General features: G+C 47.4%; 1 protein-coding gene across 1 annotated transcript in view; it reads left to right on the forward strand.

Annotated features, from left to right (window-relative positions):
• Nucleotides 1–731: 731 nt before the first annotated feature.
• The window catches only part of LOC146185678 (uncharacterized), a 41,676-nt gene continuing 21,741 nt past the window's right edge, over nucleotides 732–20,666 (forward strand). The window contains exons 1-2 of the mRNA XM_084607894.1: nucleotides 732–763; nucleotides 2,335–2,782. Of these exons, the coding sequence (XP_084464020.1) occupies nucleotides 732–763; nucleotides 2,335–2,782 (480 nt within the window). The remainder of the gene's footprint in view (nucleotides 764–2,334; nucleotides 2,783–20,666) is intronic.

Here is a 20,666-nt window from a genome sequence, read left to right on the forward strand (position 1 = left end):
AGCGAAAGCATTAGATGCGGGAGACCGAGCGTTCTTCTTCTTCTTCTTTTTCTTCTTCTTCTTCTTCTTCTTCTTCTTCTTCTTCTTCTTCTTCTTCTTCTTCTTCTTCTTCTTCTTCTTCTTCTTCTTCTTCTTCTTCTTCTTCTTCTTCTTCTTCTTCTCCAGCCCGCATATAAAGTCCTGCTTTAACCAAGCCGTACGAACGTGCCTTAGCGGCCTATAAGGGTAACGTGAATGCCAGGGTCCTGGCAGACTGCTTCTGGTCATAACCGCCCCATGTGAAATGAGAGACCCAAGTTGGCAGTTACTGCCAGGGGACCTCGGACACTGACACGGACACGGACACGGCACACAGCGACGAGCGGTTAGACCTGGCGTACTATTGCTTTCGCAATAAAACATGGTAGTAGTTATCTCTTACATCTGTTATAGTGCAAAAAAACGGGAAGCTTCAGCTCCAGCTGTACAAGTGGCGCCACCTGGAAGCCGCCGTGTCAAATATCGGAGGTTTAACCGTGGCCTCCGCGATCAGCTCCGGTGCAGGTTTGTTGAGCTATCTGGGAGCTGCCGCTTGAAGTGGCGGATGTTTAACCATACTTATACTTGGTTATAAAGAGCGAAAGCACCCGCCGATGGTTTTTTATTTATTGTGGAAATAACCGCACAAAAAATGAACAGTCGGAATGGTCGGTGGCAATTTCTCCCTAATAAATCAGCAAGGTTGAGTCAACATGGAGGCAAAGGTATCCAACAGCGATCTCCAGTTAGCCATCTGCTCCATCAGCTGCTGTCACTCTCTTCCCCGTTGATGTTCCTCTCAGGTAATTTTTACTTCATAAAAATTGAGGTCCAAAATTTGGCGAAAACAGAACTTTAAGAACAGATGTTGCTTCAGTTTTTCCAAATAGGTGCACTGGAATTTCAAGCTGCGGTCCTTCGAGCCTAGAGTGGCAGCGCAAACAAGTTCGTGGACGTCGATGGGAGACCCTGGGAAAGGTTTCTTTTTTAGGTGTTCTGAGTGCCTGGAATGGGTTCATTCCGAGGTAGGGACAGTGCCTTCAGTGCGGATGTAGCCCTGTCCGGTGCACTCCTGTCGGCCCCTGAAAACGTAAACGAACGAGTGTGATTTTCGAGTCGGAAAGTACCCATATATATACACAGCAGGCGCCCAAGGTGACTAGCCTCCTACCAATAGATTATAGACCAATATAGGTAAAGAAAGTCAGAAAAACGGATCTGTCACCTCGGTAAAAGGATTGGCTCTGAGGGCTGGAATTCGTTTATGTGCATGCACTCTGCTGCTCGCTTAGCCTTCAACCCCATTGCTTGTGTGTGTGTGTGTGTGTGTGTGTGTGTGTGTGTGTGTGTGTGTGTGTGTGTGTGTGTGTGTGTGTGTGTGTGTGTGTGTGTGTGTGTGTGTGTGTGTGTGTGTGTGTGTGTGTGTGTGTGTGTGTGTGTGTGTGTGTGTGTGTGTGTGTGTGTGTGTGTGTGTGTGTGTGTGTGTGTGTGTGTGTGTGTGTGTGTGTGTGTGTGTGTGTGTGTGTGTGTGTGTGTGTGTGTGTGTGTGTGTGTGTGTGTGTGTGTGTGTGTGTGTGTGTGTGTGTGTGTGTGTGTGTGTGTGTGTGTGTGTGTGTGTGTGTGTGTGTGTGTGTGTGTGTGTGTGTGTGTGTGTGTGTGTGTGTGTGTGTGTGTGTGTGTGTGTGTGTGTGTGTGTGTGTGTGTGTGTGTGTGTGTGTGTGTGTGTGTGTGTGTGTGTGTGTGTGTGTGTGTGTGTGTGTGTGTGTGTGTGTGTGTGTGTGTGTGTGTGTGTGTGTGTGTGTGTGTGTGTGTGTGTGTGTGTGTGTGTGTGTGTGTGTGTGTGTGTGTGTGTGTGTGTGTGTGTGTGTGTGTGTGTGTGTGTGTGTGTGTGTGTGTGTGTGTGTGTGTGTGTGTGTGTGTGTGTGTGTGTGTGTGTGTGTGTGTGTGTGTGTGTGTGTGTGTGTGTGTGTGTGTGTGTGTGTGTGTGTGTGTGTGTGTGTGTGTGTGTTTGCGTGCGTGCGTGCGTGCGTGCGTGCGTGTTTACGTGGGTGCGAGTACTATATACGATTGATTTCTGTTTTGATTTTTTTCATTTTTCTTCAGTTCCTTTTCACCCTTGTGATTCAATAGTAATTGCATTACTCTGCAGAAGCAATTGCGAAGTAATATTATTATTTTTGGGAGAAACAATTAATAATCCAACTTAATTACACTTTTGCGATTTTCAGCCAAGTAATTTGTAACGCAATTTACTTATTTTCGAAAGTAATTTTGCCACGTATGTGTCTGTCTAAAGCAACCTCTTTAAAACAACAGCCATCGTAACAATTTGGCAACCAGCAGCTATTTCACTATCGTTGCTCTTGCAGCCGGGTACCCGGACCTAAGTGCGGCCTATCTGTCCGCCGGAGGAGCGGCTTCTCCGTGGGCATCGTCGGCGTTCCCGCTCAGTCCCGCGGTGTCTTCGGTGGAGGCCCTAGCCGGGTCTTCCGCCCCCCTTTCTTCCCAGCAGCAGGCGGCTGGAGGGGCCCTGAGCCCAACAGCGGCCGGCGGCGACTCCCTTCAGGAGGGTCGTGAGCTGCGCAGGGCAAGGCGAAACCGGACCGTCTTCACCGAGGGCCAGCTGATGGGCCTCGAGCGGCGCTTCGACTCGCAGAAGTACCTGTCCACGCCCGACCGCGCAGACCTGGCGCGAGTCCTGGGCCTCACGCAACTGCAGGTCAAGACCTGGTACCAGAACAGGCGCATGAAGTGGAAGAAACAGGTGGGCCCCAAGACCCGTATACTCATTTTCAAGTTTAGTGTTCAGTGAGTGGTCCCAACGACGCGGGATTGAAGCCCGGCCGCGAATGCTGAATATCAATGAAGTAGCGATTCGAGAACGCCCGTTTTCTGTGTGATGTCAGTGCACGTTAATGAAACCCATGTGAACGAACACCCGTAGAACACCACTACAAGTCTGTCTCAGCCCCACAGGAGCTTTAGGATGTTACTTACACCTCATTTACTGTTACCGTTGTTAAGAAAGCATGGTTTAAAAAAAAAAATCTGATACTAATGAATCGCGAATGGATCACCAGGAGCTTGACCTACGGGACGCGGGACCGTGAGGATGATAACTCGATATTTATTTTGATCACATGCTGCTTTTAAAATATGTGCGAGATATCAGCAAACTGCGTTTTTGCATTTCGGCTGCATCTAAATGCGGCAACTAAAATGATCGATTTCGGGAATTCGTATTCAGTAATATAACGCCATAGACGTGTACGTACTGAGGCAGTTGATCCGACAGGGATCCTGAGCACTCCGAGGTACGAAAAGAGGGGCAGTTTATGCACTACCCGGAGACACAGTAAGTGCATGTAGCCACGCTCATCCTCCAGGACTGGCTGCTTTGCACGTGATGGGGAGGCCACTTGCCCAAAAGAAAAGCTCGGTGCGCTCACAAACGGTGATGCTAATCTTTTCGGTCGCGATCAAAGGTCACTGAGGAAGCCGGGACATCATAATTCGGCCACTCTGCAAGGGCGGCGGGGCACCTCGCAGCAAGTGGCATACAAAGCCATATTTGATAGGAAAATAGATTTTCTACTCACGCGGACGCTTAACTTCAACGTAGACTAGCGAATCTCCGAAGGCCTACAAATTATGCTAACAATGGCAAAAAGACTACGCTAGGGAGGGAAACAAGACAGACCGCTGTTTGAATTACCCTGAATTAATTTTTATCGCAGATGAAAAAAAGTTAGACAGGTTTCATCATCATCATCATCATCATCATCATCATCATCATCATCATCATCAGCCTGACTATACCCACTGCAGGGCGAAGGCCTCTCCCATATTTCTCCACTTAACCCGGTTCTGTGCTAGCTGCATCCACTTGACCCCCCCCCCCCCCCCGAACTTCTTAACCTCATTCGCCCACCTAAATTTCTTCCTCCCCATGCTACGCTTTCCTTCCAGGTTTAAACATGGTTAAACCAATGGTCGCGTGAAAGCGATATATGACGTTCCAGTTAACGACACGTTTAGTACGCTTTCGATTACGGTCAGCCTCCAGCCTCGCAGCCCGTTCTGTTCATGTTTCAGCAGTTCGTACCATATTTCGGCCTTGCACGTTTTCTCTGCAGTTCTTGCGGCGTTTGGCCATATCTTCAGAATTCATAGGCTCCGCTTCACGGCTTTGCTTGGCTGTTCATAGCATTGATAGACAGGCGCAGAGTTTGGCGAAGTGTTAAACATTTATTTCAAGGCACACAACCGGAAGCATACATTACGTTGTTGCGTCATAATTTTGAAACGAAAGAGGAGAACTCTGGCGTCACGTGAAGGTCCGTTAGTGATGCAGTACTAGCAAATAGCGCTTAAGAAGCAATGGGGGAGGAAAACCTTCCACAGAAGTATATATCTGCTGTTCATTCCGTCGTCACACTCGCCGCTTCGCTACTGACCGACCTGATATACGGGTAGTATCTCCATGAGGCTTAGTCATGTAAACAGAGCGGCCATTGAGATAGCTCACAATCCACAAGTACAGCCGGCCACCAACTCCGACGTCGTCAAGTCTATCAAGAATAGCATCATGGAGGACATTGTCGTAAGCTCCCTTTATATCTAAAAAGACAGCAGCTACTAGTCGGCGGTGACGCTTTTCGTGTTGTGCTGTCGCCACGAGGTCGATGACGCTGTCGAAGGAAGAGCGTCCCCGGCGAAATCCAGTCATCGTATTCGGATAAAGACCATTACTCTCTAGTAGAAAAGTCTCGACGAGTGGCGTCACAGTTGTAATGGAAACAATCGAGGCGGCTAGCATCACAATTGCTATGACAACTAAGCATAGAGGTACCGCAGAAACAAACTTGAGGAGAGGGATCGCTGTGCAAATGTTTTCGCACTAAAAAAACATATCGATAAAATGTTTCATGAACGACACCCTGGGCGCATTCAGAGAGCAATAAACTTACCGGTGGAAGTAATACCGTGACCCCTTAACCTTCCCATCTTCAGGTGACATGTTGGCGCGCACCTTTACAGGAGCATACGGTGCTTTCCCGAAAGCTCGAAAAGATATATTGATCAAAGCAGCCCGAGCCTGGATACAGTCCCAGCGCAGCGTAGGTTACCTCCGTGATCCCGCAAAACGTAGACAAATGATACACATATTTCACCTCGCCCAATGCATTCTCAACACATTTGATTCTTTGTTTATCAATAACAGTGCATAGTGTAAGCTAATTTCAAACAAATTTGATGAAAACAAGGGCTAACGTGTCTTTCGATCTGACGCGCTATGATTAATCGACGCTTCACATGTGGAACCACGACAGCGGAAGACCTTGTCGTTGCGGACCGCATCACTGGACACGTCATTACGAGCGTCGCATAGCAGCAGTCATAAAATTCGATCCGGCGCTCTCAAAACCGAGAATGGCAATAATTAAAATTTGGGTATCGTGCTAGTAACCAGCGTCGCCCAATTCCAGATGGTTTGGTATGCAATCATATTGTGACTGGATGTTTTCGTGCACAGCGACGAGTGGTTATGAATAATAATAATAATAATAATAATAATAATAATAATAATAATAATAATAATAATAATAATAATAATAATAATAATAATAATAATAATAATAATAATAATAATAATAATAATAATAATAATAATAATAAAATTAATAAATTTACAGAAAAAGAAAGGCGTAGTATCTGTCATACTTCCTTGCAAGCCTGAACCGCGCTGTAAGCGAAGGGACTGAAGTGGCTTTATCGGTGCTCGTGAATCCGTGAAGCTTCTTTTTGCATTAGTTAACAGTTTGTCTCTGACCTTCCCAACCTCATAATGCAAAGGAAAAACCGGTACCGTGGCCGATCAAGCTTTAATCGCGAAGGTCACCGCTCCTTCCGGCACAATGCATTACACATATCTAACCCATGCACAACAAGGGAAGACGCGAGCGTGAGGGGAAACGCGAGCTCTGAGCTCGCCATGCCGATCGAGGCTTGCGCGCGTTAGGCACCCTAGCGCGCGTTCGGGGCGGCTGGGTTTTTCCCTCTGCCGGCGATACGGTGGCGCGACGGATGTCGGACGCGTTTCCAGGGGTGCCGATTGGAATTCCTAAAGGAAGTGACCTGAAAGGCGACGGCAGAGAGCTAGGCTGTCGGAGCGTGTATCAATGTCAACAGAGTCGTGAGGCTCAATGGCGGCGAAAAATGATTTTCTTTTTTTTCTTAATGCAAGTCGCTTTTTTCTTTCTTTCTTTCTTTCTTTCTTTCTTTCTTTCTTTCTTTCTTTCTTTCTTTCTTTCTTTCTTTCTTTCTTTCTTTCTTTCTTTCTTTCTTTCTTTCTTCTATACATTAATACTGCGCCCTTCCCTTCCTGTGAATCAATTATTATTCCGTGTGCTGTGCGATGTCAGCGCACGTTAAAGATCCCCAGGTGGTCGAAATTACTCCGGAGCCCTCCACTACAGCTCCCCTTTCTCCTTTTCCGCTTTCACTCCCATCTTCCTCTCGTCCCTTACGGCGCGGTTGCGGTGTCCACAGAAATCAAGTGAGACAGTTACCGTGCCTTTCCCTTCCTATAAATAAATCAGTCCACAGAACAAGTGTGAATACAAATATTGCGCCTTTTCTTTCCTGTGAACCAATTATTATTATTATTATTATTATTATTATTATTATTATTATTATTATTATTATTATTATTATTATTATTATTATTATTATTATTATTATTATTATTATTATTATTATTATTATTATAATTATTAGCAGTCCTTATTATTAGCAGTAATAATAATAATAATTATTATTATTATTATTAGCAGTCCTTCAGAGGGGTCAGGTTGACACTGTGTACTGTGATATGAGCAAAGCTTTCGACGTTGTTACTCACTCACTACTTCTTGAAAAACTTCTACTCTCTGGCGTTGAAGTCTCTCTCGTAGCCCTCCTACGCAACTATCTCCTTGATCGCTTCTGCTTTGTCAGTGTCAATGGACAGACTTCTTTCGTTTACCCTGCAACGAGTGGAGTTCCTCAAGGTTCAGTACTAGGCCCGCTTCTCTTCTCCGTTTTTATTAATGATGTTTCCTCGGCGATAAAGAACTCCTCGTTTCTTCTTTATGCTGATGATATAAAAATATTCAAGGTAATACATTCTTTTCAAGATTGCGTGTTGTTGCAATCGGACATATCTGCTTTTTCTGATTGGTGTGCGATGAATCGACTTACCCTCAATTCTTCCAAAACTAGGGTTGTGTCCTTTACTCGTAAAACACATAGCTTTCTCTACCATTATTCTGTCAATTCTGTGCTGTTGGATAGGGTTGATGAAATTAATGACCTTGGTGTACTTTTTGACCGCACCCTCAGCTTCTCCTCTCACACTAAACGCATTGCTCAGCGGGCTATGCGCACACTCGGATTCGTTTGCAGACTTTCGAGAGAGTTCCATACTCCACTTCCGTTCCTAAAACTGTACCTGTCCATATGCCTCCCGGTCTTGGAGTATGCGTCGGTTGTTTGGAATGGCACTTGCAAATCGAACTTGGACAAGGTTGACAGAGTACAAAAAAATTTTTTACGGATATTTCATTATCGCTTTCCTTTCGCAACTTCCCCCTCTCGCTCCACCAGGAGCGCCCAACTGAATCTTCCTTCCCTTCACTGCCGTCGTATCAGACTTGATATCATATTTCTGTACAAACTCCTTCATGGCCACATTATGTGCCCTCAGCTCTTAGAGTACATCCTACTGCGCGTTCCGCGAAAGAGCATGAGGGAATTCAGACCATTTCAGGTTTCTCCTCTTCATTCCCACTCCCCTCTGGACAGGATGCAGTGGTTATTTAACTCTTTTTGTCCTCACCTTGACATCTTCCAAAACTCGCTCTGTTCATTTACATTGGATGTTCGTAGCGTTGTATTCTAAATAGTACTTTATCACATATAACTCCCACTTTCTAGCCTTAAATTGTATTTACTTCACTTTTTGCTTTTTCTCCTGTTCAATGCTGTCTGTATCTTGAACTACTTTTTATCCGTTTCTTGCTTATATTTCAACTTTAAACTTTATATTCGAATCTTACTGTCCCTTGTTCAATTTTACTTCTTTATTGTATTATTCTGTATTTCTAGCCTGTGTTTTAAGTACCATGCACTTGTTGCGCCTGGAATGGTTGTTTATTTTATGTATATTTCTATATTACTATAATCAATGTCAGTCATCTGTTTTTTTTTTTTTCTCTCTTCTACCTACCGTTCTTTTTTTTTTTTCTTTATTTCCTGGTGTGCTAAAAAATTCTCTCACTGTGTATATAAGTGATGATACTCATTGTTTGCTTAATTTCCGTGATACTTTTCGTCTCAGTTTCATTTCATGTATTATTTATTTCTTTTTTTTGTGTTCTCTCTGTGTGTGTAAACATGTTTGTGCTTTTTCATTTTTTTTTTGTGCTGCAGCACAAAGACCACATGGTTGTTCCTGCGCACATTAAATAAAGATTGATTGATTGATTGATTGATTGATTGATTACTATTATTATTATTATTATTATTATTATTATTATTATTATTATTATTATTATTATTATTATTATTATTATTATTATTATTATTATTATTATTATTATTATTATTATTATTATTATTATTATTATTATTATTAATCCCTATCGCAAACTAACTACCCGGTGATACTAAATGGGAAGCGAAATGGTATGGCACCATTCGAACGCGCCAAAAAAGAATGGTGGTCACAATTTTGTATGAAAGAGGAAAATACTGGCGCCACATGTAGGCTCTCTAGTGATGTGCGAGCAAATGACGCGCCAGAGGCTATAGAGGGGAGGCGCCCTGCATGCTGAAGGAGTATCTGTCCCCCTCGCGGCTTTGGTGGATCGACAAAGACCGGCGACACAGTTGCTGTGGTAACCCGCGAGGCACAATCAAAATTTCTGCTCGGCTTTGACGATAGTACGAGTTCTTTCGCACTGAAAAGCACAAAGCACCCGTCAGACACTTAACTAAATATGGCACGCCAGTAACTTCTTCGTCGCTGTGCTGCCGCTGCTATTGCTGCTTGTGAAAACGGCGGCGCTGCGAGAGAAGAAGTAGGAAATTGAGTGCTAGCCAGGTCATTCCGGATTGTCTGAAGATCATCGACTCGCCAAACGCAGCGAGCAGCAGCGACTGCGTATGACTATAGCAATAGCGAAAGTCGACCAATGAAGGAATGGTTGCTAAGAGAAAAAAAAAAAAAAACTTGAAGAAAAGAGGCTACGTTTCACTGTTTATGCTTCAGGGCAATAGTGAAAGTGCACAGGAGCGGAAGAAACGTTTGGAAGTTAATAGAACCGAAAAGCGTGCCAAGCAAGCTGCGGAAAATGGCAAACAGAACACGTTTGGCTGCCATGGATCCGTACCGTCAATAAAACTCCGAAGATTGTTTGGATACAAAGAAAGTTCCTACCAGAATCTTCGTCCGCGACGTTTTGAACAACCCATACGTGCTTGCGTGTTCTGGGTATTAAGATTGCAGCACAAGAAGGATGTAGACACGCTCAGTGTGTGAAACTGGCGACGGTGTGTTCGGAAAGCGAGTTAAACGACAGTTAAACAAAGCAAAACCTAGCTGAACGTGGCAAGACGTGGCAAAGCAAAAACAAACAAAGCACAACTTAGCTAAACGATCGAGTGCTAAACAGAGCTTCTGCATGTGTATCCGTGCTTAGCCAAGCTAAGCCCTGGCCTAATTTTGTTTGCACTGTGACACTGCTGCTCGCTCTGCGGTAAAGAAAAAAAAAAAAGGAAATAGGGGGACACACGAGCTCCAAGTGTCGTTACCTTCCAACACTTAAGCTGCGCCTTTATAAGTATAAAGCGACAGCGGTAATGGCTCCAGCTTGCCGGCTTCCTAATGAATCCCCGTTCGCGTTCATTCTCCGTCCGACTCGGTTAATCAGTGCTCTTTTATTTGTGCCTATATTGTCACAGAAGCCAGTGAAACTGGTTCCGCAGGTTTACTTAGGATTAACTAAAAGCACCGGCAAGATCAGGCACGGAACCGACTGGCGAGCGAGCACCGAGAGCGAAGAAGACGAGCGCGTGCCAGTCTCCCGAGCTCGCCACATGGCGGCGCCAGTACGATAACATTGCGGCATTGCCCCTCCCGGTGGAAAAGGCATCGTCCCGATGCCGAGTGGCGGGGTAGAGGATATCCGTAGTCGGCGAGGATGCGCGTTCACATCAAGTAGTTAAAAGAAGCAAAGAAAAAAAAAAACACATGTAGCTTGACCTAGCGGGAATAGAAGGGCTTCATCCTGGCGACATGTACGACTTCCGATTGTGCTTGCCGTCGGGATGAGCGAACAGTTCCTTGCGGGGTCACTTCGTAGGTGACGTCGCTGAGTTTGCGTTGTACTTCGTACGGGCCGAAGTAGCGGCGCAGAAGCTTCTCGGAGCGACCCCGCTGGCGAACAGGTGTCCACACCCAAACCTGATCGCCAGGGTTGTAAATTACCTCCCTGTGACGAAGGTTATACCGTCGAGCATCTTTACCTTGCTGTGTCCGGACTCTCAGTCTAGCCAGCTGGCGAGCGGCCTCGGCATGCTGGACGAATTGGTCGGCACCGGCAATCGATGGTTGGGCAACATCTGGCAGTAACACTGCATCCAGCATGGTGACAGCTTCGCGACCGTACACCAAACGAAACGGTGTAAAGCGGGTCGTTTCCTGGACGGCGGTGTTATAAGCAAACGTTGCATACGGTAGTATCTGGTCCCAGTTCTTATGATCTTCGTTGACGTAAATAGAAAGCATATCGGCGATGGTCTTATTGAGTCGCTCAGTAAGGCCATTCGTCTGAGGGTGGTAAGCTGTTGTTCTGCGATGACAAGTGCCACTGAGCCGCATCACTTCCTGGGTTAGAGCTGAAGTAAATGCCGTGCCTCTGTCAGTTAAAACGATCGCAGGGGCACCGTGACGAAGGACCAGATTAAAGATGAAAAAGTTCGCAATATCAGTAGACGTGCCGCTGGGAAGAGCTTTCGTCTCACAATAGCGGGATAGATAATCTGTGGCGACTATAATGTACCTGTTGCCCAATGATGACGTAGGAAATGGCCCGAGCAAGTCCATACCGACTTGGTGAGAAGGTACTCGCGGAGGAACTATAGGCTGCAGCAGGCCGGCCGGCTTGACAGGTGGTATCTTCCGACGTTGGCAATCACGGCACGTCCTAACATAGCGCTGAACCATAGCGGCAAGCTTGGGCCAGTAGTACTTTTGTCGTACTCGTGCCAAGGTGCGCGAAAAACCGAGATGTCCGGCAGAAAGCTCGTCGTGGCATGCCTGCAAAACGTCGGTACGGAGCGGCGTTGGGACAACCAGCAGATACTGAATGTCTGTGGAAGCGTAGTTTTTCTTGCAGAGGACGCCGTCACGCAAGCAGAATGACGACAGGCCACGCGTGAAAAGGCGAGGCGGCGATGAGGCGGTTCCTTCGAGGTAATCGATGAGGGGCCGCAGTTCGGTGTCGTCTCGCTGCTGTTGAGCGAGATCTGGCGTCGAGAGAGCGCCGAGAAAGACGGAGTCATCTGTTTCACTTGAAGAGCACGGGATAGGGTTTCGGGATAGGCAGTCAGCGTCACTGTGTTTCTTGCCGGACTTGTACACAATAGTGACGTTGAACTCCTGTAAGCGGAGACTCCAGCGGGCTAACCTGCCTGAAGGATCTTTAAGGTTCGCTAACCAACAGAGTGAGTGGTGGTCGCTGACCACTCTAAACGGCCGACCATACAAATACGGCCGAAATTTTGTTACCGCCCACACAACTGCAAGGCACTCCTCGGTAGTAGAATAATTCGCTTCGGAACGAGACAGGGTGCGGCTGGCGTAAGCAATCACCCGCTGAACGCCTTCTTGCCACTGAACGAGAACTGCACCGAGGCCAACGTTACTGGCGTCGGTATGCAATTCTGTGTCGGCCTCCTCGTCGAAGTGGCCAAGTACGGGCGTTGTTTGAAGGCGCTTGCGAAGCTCCTCGAAGGCCCTTTGCTGCTCGTCGGCCCAGATGAAAGGCTGGTCGTCCTTTGTTAGACGAGTCAATGGTTCCGCTATTCGGGAGAAGTCGTGCACAAATCTCCTGTAATATGCACAGAGGCCCAAAAACCGACGCACGGAACTTTTATCAGTGGGGGTCGGGAAAGCAGCTACGGCAGCCGTCTTCTCTGGATCAGGGCTAATTCCCTCAGCACTCACGACGTGACCCAGGAACTTGAGCTGTTGGAATGCAAAGTGGCATTTTTCTGGTTTTAGTGAGAGTCCGGCCCCGCGGATGGCATTTAGCACGGCCGTCAATCGTTTGAGGTGCTCTTCGTAAGTCGCAGAGAAAATGACAACGTCGTCAAGGTAGACGAGGCACGTCTGCCATTTCAGGCCGGCTAGGACAGTGTCCATCATTCTTTGAAAGGTTGCTGGAGCGGAACACAAACCGAATGGAAGCACCTTAAATTCGTACAGTCCGTCAGGAGTAATGAATGCGGTTTTCTCTCGATCACGTTCATCGACTTCGATCTGCCAGTACCCACTGCGTAGATCGAGCGATGAAAAGTATCGGGCGTGGCGAAGTCGGTCGAACGAGTCATCGATTCGAGGCAATGGGTCGACGTCCTTTTTCGTAATTTTGTTAAGCCTCCTATAGTCGACGCAGAATCTGAGTGCTCCGTCCTTTTTAGCGACCAGCACAACTGGTGAGGCCCATGAACTTGTGGACGGCTGGATGACATCATCGCGGAGCATTTCATCAACTTGCGCCCGAATAGCATCTCGTTCTTTCGGCGATACTCTGTAGGGGTGTTGGCGGATAGGGCGCTCGGTGGGATCAACTATAATTCGATGTTTGGTTACTGACGTCTGCTTCACTTTGGAAGTGACGGCAAAGCAGTCACGGTAAGTGTCCAGAATTGCTTGAAGGCGGCGTTTCTGGGTAAGAGACAAAGCTGGGTTCACGCCAGTTTGAACAGTATGTCCAGTGCTCTCGGGAGGGTTCTCGTTGGCCAGCGAAAGGGCGCAATGGGCGGATGGCGCACTGACTTCGTCAAAATAAGCGATAGCTGTACCTTGCGGTTAATGGCGGTATTCGGCACTAAAGTTCGTTAAAAGCAGTTCAGATCGTTTATTTCTCAAGGCAAAGATCCCCCGAGCGACGCAGACTTGTAGGCTCAACAATAAATTCACGTTCGTTTCCGCGAGGCCTTGCAAGGCGGGGGGGGGGGGGGGGGGGGGGGGGGGGGGGGGGTTGTCGCACTGCACTGTAACAAACAAGCTGGTGCGTGGAGGTAGAGTGACATGGTCTTCGCACACTCGGAAAACTGGCCTGTCTGTGTAGTCGTCGTTGTGCTGTCTGTACTCGTCGGAAATTGCGCGGTGAGTGGAAAATGTCACCATGAAGTCACGGAGGTCGATGATTGCTTCGTTTTCTCTAAGAAAATCAAGGCCGAGAATCAGGTCCTTGGACCACTCTGCTAGCACAACAAAGCAGCACGAGAAAGTTACGTGGTGAATCTCGACGCGAGCGGTGCACACTCCGAGCGGCGTTACCACGTGCCCTCCGGCTGTCTTTATCGGGGCTCCGTGCCAAGGAGTCAGGACTTTTCGCAGAATGGTAGCAAGGCCATGACTCATAACGCAAAAATCAGCGCCGGTATCTACAAGGGCAGTCGTGTTGTGGTTATCAACGACGATCGGTATTTCGGCGGAATGTAGCTCACCGTCGACTAAGTGCGGCGTGTCAGGGATCGTCGGGCTGGCGGGTCGTTCGTTGCGTCGAATTACGGCGTCGAAGGTAAGCTTCTGTGATCGTCGGGAGGTCGTCGGACTCGTTGGTCGTGCGGTGCGTCGATTGGGGGCGTCGGAGGAAAACTTCGGCGATCGTCGAAAAGTGGTCGAACTGTTGGTCGGAGCGAAGGGTCGGAGGTCGGTCTGTGTGATCGAATCGGTGAGCGGAGGATGTTGGTCGTAGTGTCCATCGACGGCGGCCCTACCCCCGAGGGTCGCCGTCTTCAGTTTTCCCGGTGCGGACTTGGGGACTGCCTGAGGAAAGAACGGCGGCTGGTGGAAAACTGTCTCGGCGGTGGTGACCTGGACTGGCGTCGCTGGAGGGACGCAGGTGGGACGTGGTCGCTGAGGTATTGGTCGATATCCCGAGGTCGTTCGTCATAGCGCGGCCGAGGGGCATCTGGGGAAAATCCGCGCAAGCCCATCCGACGGTACGGGCAGTGGCGCAGAACGTGACCGGCTTCGCCGCAGTGGAAGCACAAAGGCAGATTGTTCGGCGTGCGCCACGCGTGTGCTTTGCGAACGGGTGGCCGAGGTTCAGGCACACCAGTCGAAACTGAATATTGCGGTGGAGGACGTGCGGGAGGAGCAGGGTTGCTGGGTGCCAATTGTTCAGGTGCAGGGGTACGCAACACGTCGCTGTACGTCATGATCTGTGGCGCAGGCGGCTGGGGTGACGGTACTGATGGCACTGCTTGGCGGAGCTCTTCGCGCCCAATATCCGAGATGCCCCCAACACGTGGATGTTGTTCGAGAGAGGGCAGCTTTTGCAGCTCTTCGCGCACGATGCTTCGGATAAGCTCGCGAAGGGCTTCCCTGTCGTTTCCGGCCATTGGCAAGCGGAAGTCTACAGCAGCAATGTTCGCAGAGCGATAGAAATGTACAAATCGCTGATTCAAGGCACGCTCGATGCTTGTTGCTTCTTTCGTAATATCAGCAACAGTACGTGGAGGGTCACGTACAAGGCCAACGAACAGCTGCTCCTTGACGCCTTGCATAAGGTAGCGCACCTTCTTTACCTCCGACATGGACGGATCCGCCCGGTTAAAAAGCCGAGTCATTTCTTCGACAAACATGGCGACGCTTTCATTAGGCCGCTGTGCTCGGGACTGTAGAGCGAGTTCGGCCATCTCTTTTCTTGCATCGTTGCCGAATGTTGCGAGCAGCTGCCGCCGGAAATCCTGCCAGGTGGAGATGGTAGCCTCATGGTTTTCGAACCACATCTTGGCGGCGTCTTCTAGTGCGAAATAAACATTCTGCAATTTTCGCTCCTCGTCCCACGCATTAAACAGAGCGACCCGGTCGTAGCTGGTCAGCCAGTCCTCAACGTCTTCGAACTTCTCGCCATGAAACGGCGTGGGCATACGTGGAGTATGGCAGATCAGCTGCTGGGCACTCACGGGAAACTGAGTGGTGGTCTGAATTGCCGCTGTAGTCATCGTGGTTCGATGTGGGGAAACAAGAGGACCACACTCGGGTGCTAAGCCTCTCAAGCGACGGCTCGCCTTGTGCACAGGTGTCGTGTCCACGGTGTGTAGATGGGCGTAGGGGGCAGCCAGAGGCTCTTCGTACATGGGATCTACCCAGCACCTCCACCAAAAATGTCACAGAAGCCAGTGAAACTGGTTCAGCAGGTTTACTTAGGATTAACTAAAAGCACCGGCAAGATCAGGCACGGAACCGACTGGCGAGCGAGCACCGAGAGCGAAGAAGACGAGCGCGTGCCAGTCTCCCGAGCTCGCCACATGGCGGCGCCAGTACGATAACATTGCGGCAATATTATGCCACATATACTCATTGGCATAGATTCGTGGGATGCAAGACTATGTGAAAGAGCACCCCACACAGATATATAGATCCTTGCTTTAACTATGCCGGATATACGAACGTTCTTGGCATGCCTGCCAACTTGGCCACGTCATGTGGTCGCATGACGTCACACAATCCTACTACCCATTAATACATGGCCATGTCACCCGCGAAACATACCACCTATCAGACCCAATTAAGACCGCGACTGTTGGCTCACCACGCCGACGCCCAATTTTCTGGAAACGACGACTTTAACGCTATCGCGTTATAAAGTTCTGCTGTAAACAGGATTTTTCATGTAATAATGGAAGATAGTAATGGAAAAGGAAGCAACACTTGGCGTTGATGTTAAAGCTTATAACGTGGCCAGCGCCGCCCAAGTTATCATACCCAATCATATCGACCTTACAGCGTGGTGTCAACGCAAAAACACGACTGTCCGAGCGTGCTCCCCACTCTTTGATTGCTTGACTATTTGGTGCGTCTGATTTGTTCAACTGCAACAGCCCCCATTGAAGTTAGTAACGATGACGAAAGAAGAAGAAGAGAGCAGATAAGGCTAAAAAAGAGGCAATGGGCACCCGGACCGACGCCACTCATCACACTCTCCAAAAGCACAAATTCAAATTGCAAACGCTTCCAACAGTTGCAGTGAACAAGCGCATTAACGGGGAAGCATATTCGTAGAACTCGCGTTTTTTGTTTATGGTTTTGTATTTTAGGGAAGAAAAAGGGGAAAGGAGGATTTAAGCTTGTGCTTGAAGTTTACACAAAAAATTACTTTATCACAAAATATGAAAGAGCACTGAACAGGGGTTGAGGGGAAGCCTCAGTTCTCAAGCCGAGCCAACGTTTCGACAAGTGGACCTGTCTTCGTCTGGGCACAGACAAAGACAAATACACTTGTCGAAAGGATGGCTCCACCTGCGAACTGAGGCTCTAACGATCCGAAGTTTTTTTAGCTGACGATGGGTAGCGGAGAAAATTCTTGCGATTAAGGGAAGCTGCACAGATATACGAGCGGAACGCGGTCAAGCATCGAGACCCTGACAGACCGGCCGCGCTTATAGTATATCACTTTATTTGCACCGCAATACAGCGCTGCCCATGCCTGTACACGACACTGGTTACAAAGATTTATAATAAGTGCTGCGCGCGGGAAGAGAAATCGCTTTTATCGTGGATAAATCAAAGCTCTAAAAGGCGTAGTTTCATAAGTTTGATGTCAACATAAACAGAACCAGAGCATTCTTTTATGAATATGTGTTCATTTTCAAGCAAATTCGCGTAAAAAAAAAAAAAAACATGAAACCTCAACAACTCTACTCTCAAAAAGACCAAGCATAAGCCACATTGCCAAAAATTCATCAGGGCAACCGCTGTTAACTTAAGTTTTGGCAGCAAGTTTTAAATTGTCAAGACAATTCATCTACGTCTAAGTTCTATTCAGAGGCAAGCGCAGTAACAAAAAGACGCCAAAATGCGGCTTCGGCCTTGCTTAAAGTGCGTCATATTTCTCAGAAGTTACTGCGGAAACCATCTTAGTTCTTTATTTCTTTACTTTCATCGTGTGCTTACACAAGGCCAAAAAGGTCCAGCTTCCATGTTTACTTTCCGCTTGAGATTGTGCACTGATTGGCCATGCACATACAGCTGGAAGACCAAAAACTCTTGCAAAAAATACAGAGAGAGAGAGAGAGAAACACGCACACAATTTTCACTCCCCAGTAAATTATAGAAGCCATAAGCTTTTGGTCCTTGTGAACAGGGCGCTAGAGGTAAGGAAAAAGATGGGCGCGTTGGGGTGGTACAAAAAGAACACGCTCTTTTTTTTTAAGCTTCTCGGAATCCACTCCATTGCGAACGGCTTGTTTTGTCAATATTTTATTTTTATCCCATGAGCGCTGACGTACCTCTAATGTATTCAAAAATTTCAGTCTGTTTTTCATGTAACTTTCCTTATTGTTTGAGTGGATGGCACAAATCTTTAAGCTCTGCGCTAAAACTGGTCGTTTATTTGCAGCTCAATAAATTGACGGGCGGTGCTCCGCGCCATTATTCGTACATTCGTACTAAGCGTCCGTTTTGACCTGACAAGACCTTCATGCTTCACTGCTCCGCGAAACCAAACTTCCCACAATGTCCACCAGTCGACCACTATTCTATTTCCACGCTATGGTGGCCACAGCAAACATTATAGCAAGTCCGAAGAAGCTTTGACGGTGCGAATGCGACGGACTAGTGACGCCACAACACGTGCAGACCTTAGGGGGCGCTGCGCGCTAACGACACTTAGAGTTACTCCAGCGACGCTTATAGTAATTCTAGCGGCGCTCTCTGTGTGCCAAACTCGCTCTATGTGTTTAACTCACTCGGTGTCACAATTTATGTTGCAGTAGCACAAACACTGCGTTTTATTACATATTCGCAACAGCTGAAAGGAAGCAATATGGAAATTTTCATGCGATGTCTTGTATAAGAGAGTCAGTCGCTTGTGGAGTTACACAAATGCATACGCACTGCGACGTAAGACGGCCTGCACAACTAAACTTTAAACAGCGTTTTGTTTCTTGATGAGAGGAAACAAATATTTAGCCACAGTAATAATGCGTCAAGCATGCAAATATGCATTCAAACTATAATATCACCCATGCAAGGAAGGCGAGTTGCACGCCCATGCCACACAATTAAGCCTCCCCAAGTCTCTTCTCGATCGCTTCGTGTGCTGACTTTTATTTAACTTTGGCTCAGTTTACGCATCAAAAAATGTCCTTTTCGCAATCTATCCAGTCGTACGCGATCAAGCTGTTTCTGGTGAAGTCGTGGTGGAGGGCTGGCATTTACTTTCCTAAAGCCATCGACGCTCGAAGCATTAAGGTTATGCTGTTGCCAGCAACGCTTGGTTGTTACAAGATTATAACAGAAAGGGTAATAATTTAAGCGCATTATGAAAGCGCAGCAATGAAAACCAACAAAATAAAACACAAAAACCAGCTTACGCAAGTTCGAGCGCATTAAAGCGTTGGTTTGCAACCGATAGTCGCACCAAGGAGGTTTTCCTTGTTTTCGGAACCTTGCGAGCTTTCCAGGAACCGCGCACGTGTATCTCTCGTATGTATCTCTTGCCGAAGGTCACTGGAAAGCGGACTGTACGAGTAGCTCCAACTTTTAATCCCATAAAGCGATAGCTCGCTTTTTTTTTTTTTTTGAAGACTTTGAAGTCTGGTTTATTTTTTGTTGACGAATGAAAATGTTTAGTGCAACAGGGGTAAGGGGGAGTGCAGAGATGGCTTTAGCCGCGCATTTGGCTGACACTGGATTGAAAAGACTCTTCATTTTGATGGTCAACATACTGACCTCGCAAAAAGTTTTCAGGCCAAATAAGTCTACTTTGAGCCGTATAGTTAAAAATTTACTGTTCATCGGAAGTTCTCAGTCTTCTGAGAAAAATGACTATGAAAATGACCCTCTTAACTATGCAAACCTCAAGCGTGAAAAGAATTCTTGACTGTGGTACAAACAAGTCATGTGACCTGAAGACTTTCGGTCGAGTCTGTACCGTCCATAAACTCTAAAACGCTGTGCAGAGCTTGCGACTAGGGCGCAGTTTTCAGGCACAAGATCGAAGCAGAAAGGAAGCTGAAATTGTTTACAGCATATTTTTCGTAATTCTGCGCGCATCGTGACCAGTTTTATGACTGATGACGTAATTTGACTCAGGCAACGCACTTGAAATCGCCGACTTCGTTTAAAAAAATACAACTAAATCTAAGAATTTTTTTTTTATTCTTTGTGCGCAGTTGTCATCTCCGCGGGAATAACTAGGTATAAGAGATACTGTTGCTCCAACTCTGTTACAAAGTGTGGCCAAAGCTCTCACGGAGTTCGGTGTAAGCGGTGCAGTGCTAAAAGTGACGATTTTCTTATTCTTTTTCAATGACCCTGCTAGGGCAGGATATATCGCTGGGGCAGTAGCAAGGTATATCGCCAGACGCAGTGAATGCTACGCAGCTAGCCGGCCAGCCTGCTTACAAAATGAGGATACAGACCGCCATTAATACATTGTATAAGGTAGCTCTGCATCTACCAGGGCATAAATATGCAGATTAAGCCACAAAGGTCTTCTTTCCTCCTCCCGACCTTCTCCGTCTCTACGGGGATCGTCAGCTGGGTCGGCTTACCGGCTCTGAGCAAGGTCAGTGTCTTCTACAATGAGCTGGTGTTCGATCCATTGACTTTCACCTACACGCGTCGAAAAACACCCGCTCACATCATTCGTTTTGCTCCGCTTTCTGCCCACATAGTGTCGTCTGGCTCGAGCTCTGTACCCCTTCTCGTTGCTTGCTACCGCATCAGAACATACAATTATATCAAATCATTTTTGTTTAAACGTACAGCCGTCATAACACTAGGAAACATAACATCCGCCCCAATAACGTTAGGAACACAAGGTACACCGCAAGGCTCGGTCCTTTCCCCATTTCTCTTCAATTTGGCACTCATCCGCCTCCCGGGTATGCTAGCCGAAATTCCAAATTTGCACCACACCTTCTATGCTGATAATATCACCCTCTGGACCAATAAAGGTAACGAGGGCGAAATCGAGGAAACTCTGCAATTGGCAGTTGACCAGGTAGAAAATTACGCCGCACAAGCATGACTCACTTGCTCACAGCCTAAATCTGAACTCCTCGTCATTCGAGGTAAGGGGAGAGGTAGGCGAGCACATCAAGATTCTATTCCCATTACTGTTAAGGTTAACGAACAACCCATACCAGAAGTCCAGACACTGAGGGTGTTGGGCCTCTTCATCCAGAGTAATGGCAAGAATGCGGAGACGATTAACAGGCTTTCTGCCACTACCCATCAGACAATCCGTCTGATTAAACGAATTGCCGACAGGAGAAGGGGCATGAGAGAGAAAGACCTGTGAAGATTAGTGCAGGCATTTGTTCTCAGTCGCTTCACCTACTCAGTGCCCTACTTA

The sequence above is a fragment of the Amblyomma maculatum genome, chromosome 6 (genome assembly GCF_055883805.1).
Source record: "Amblyomma maculatum isolate TAMU_Amacu chromosome 6, ASM5588380v1, whole genome shotgun sequence".
Lineage (NCBI taxonomy): Eukaryota > Metazoa > Arthropoda > Arachnida > Ixodida > Ixodidae > Amblyomma > Amblyomma maculatum.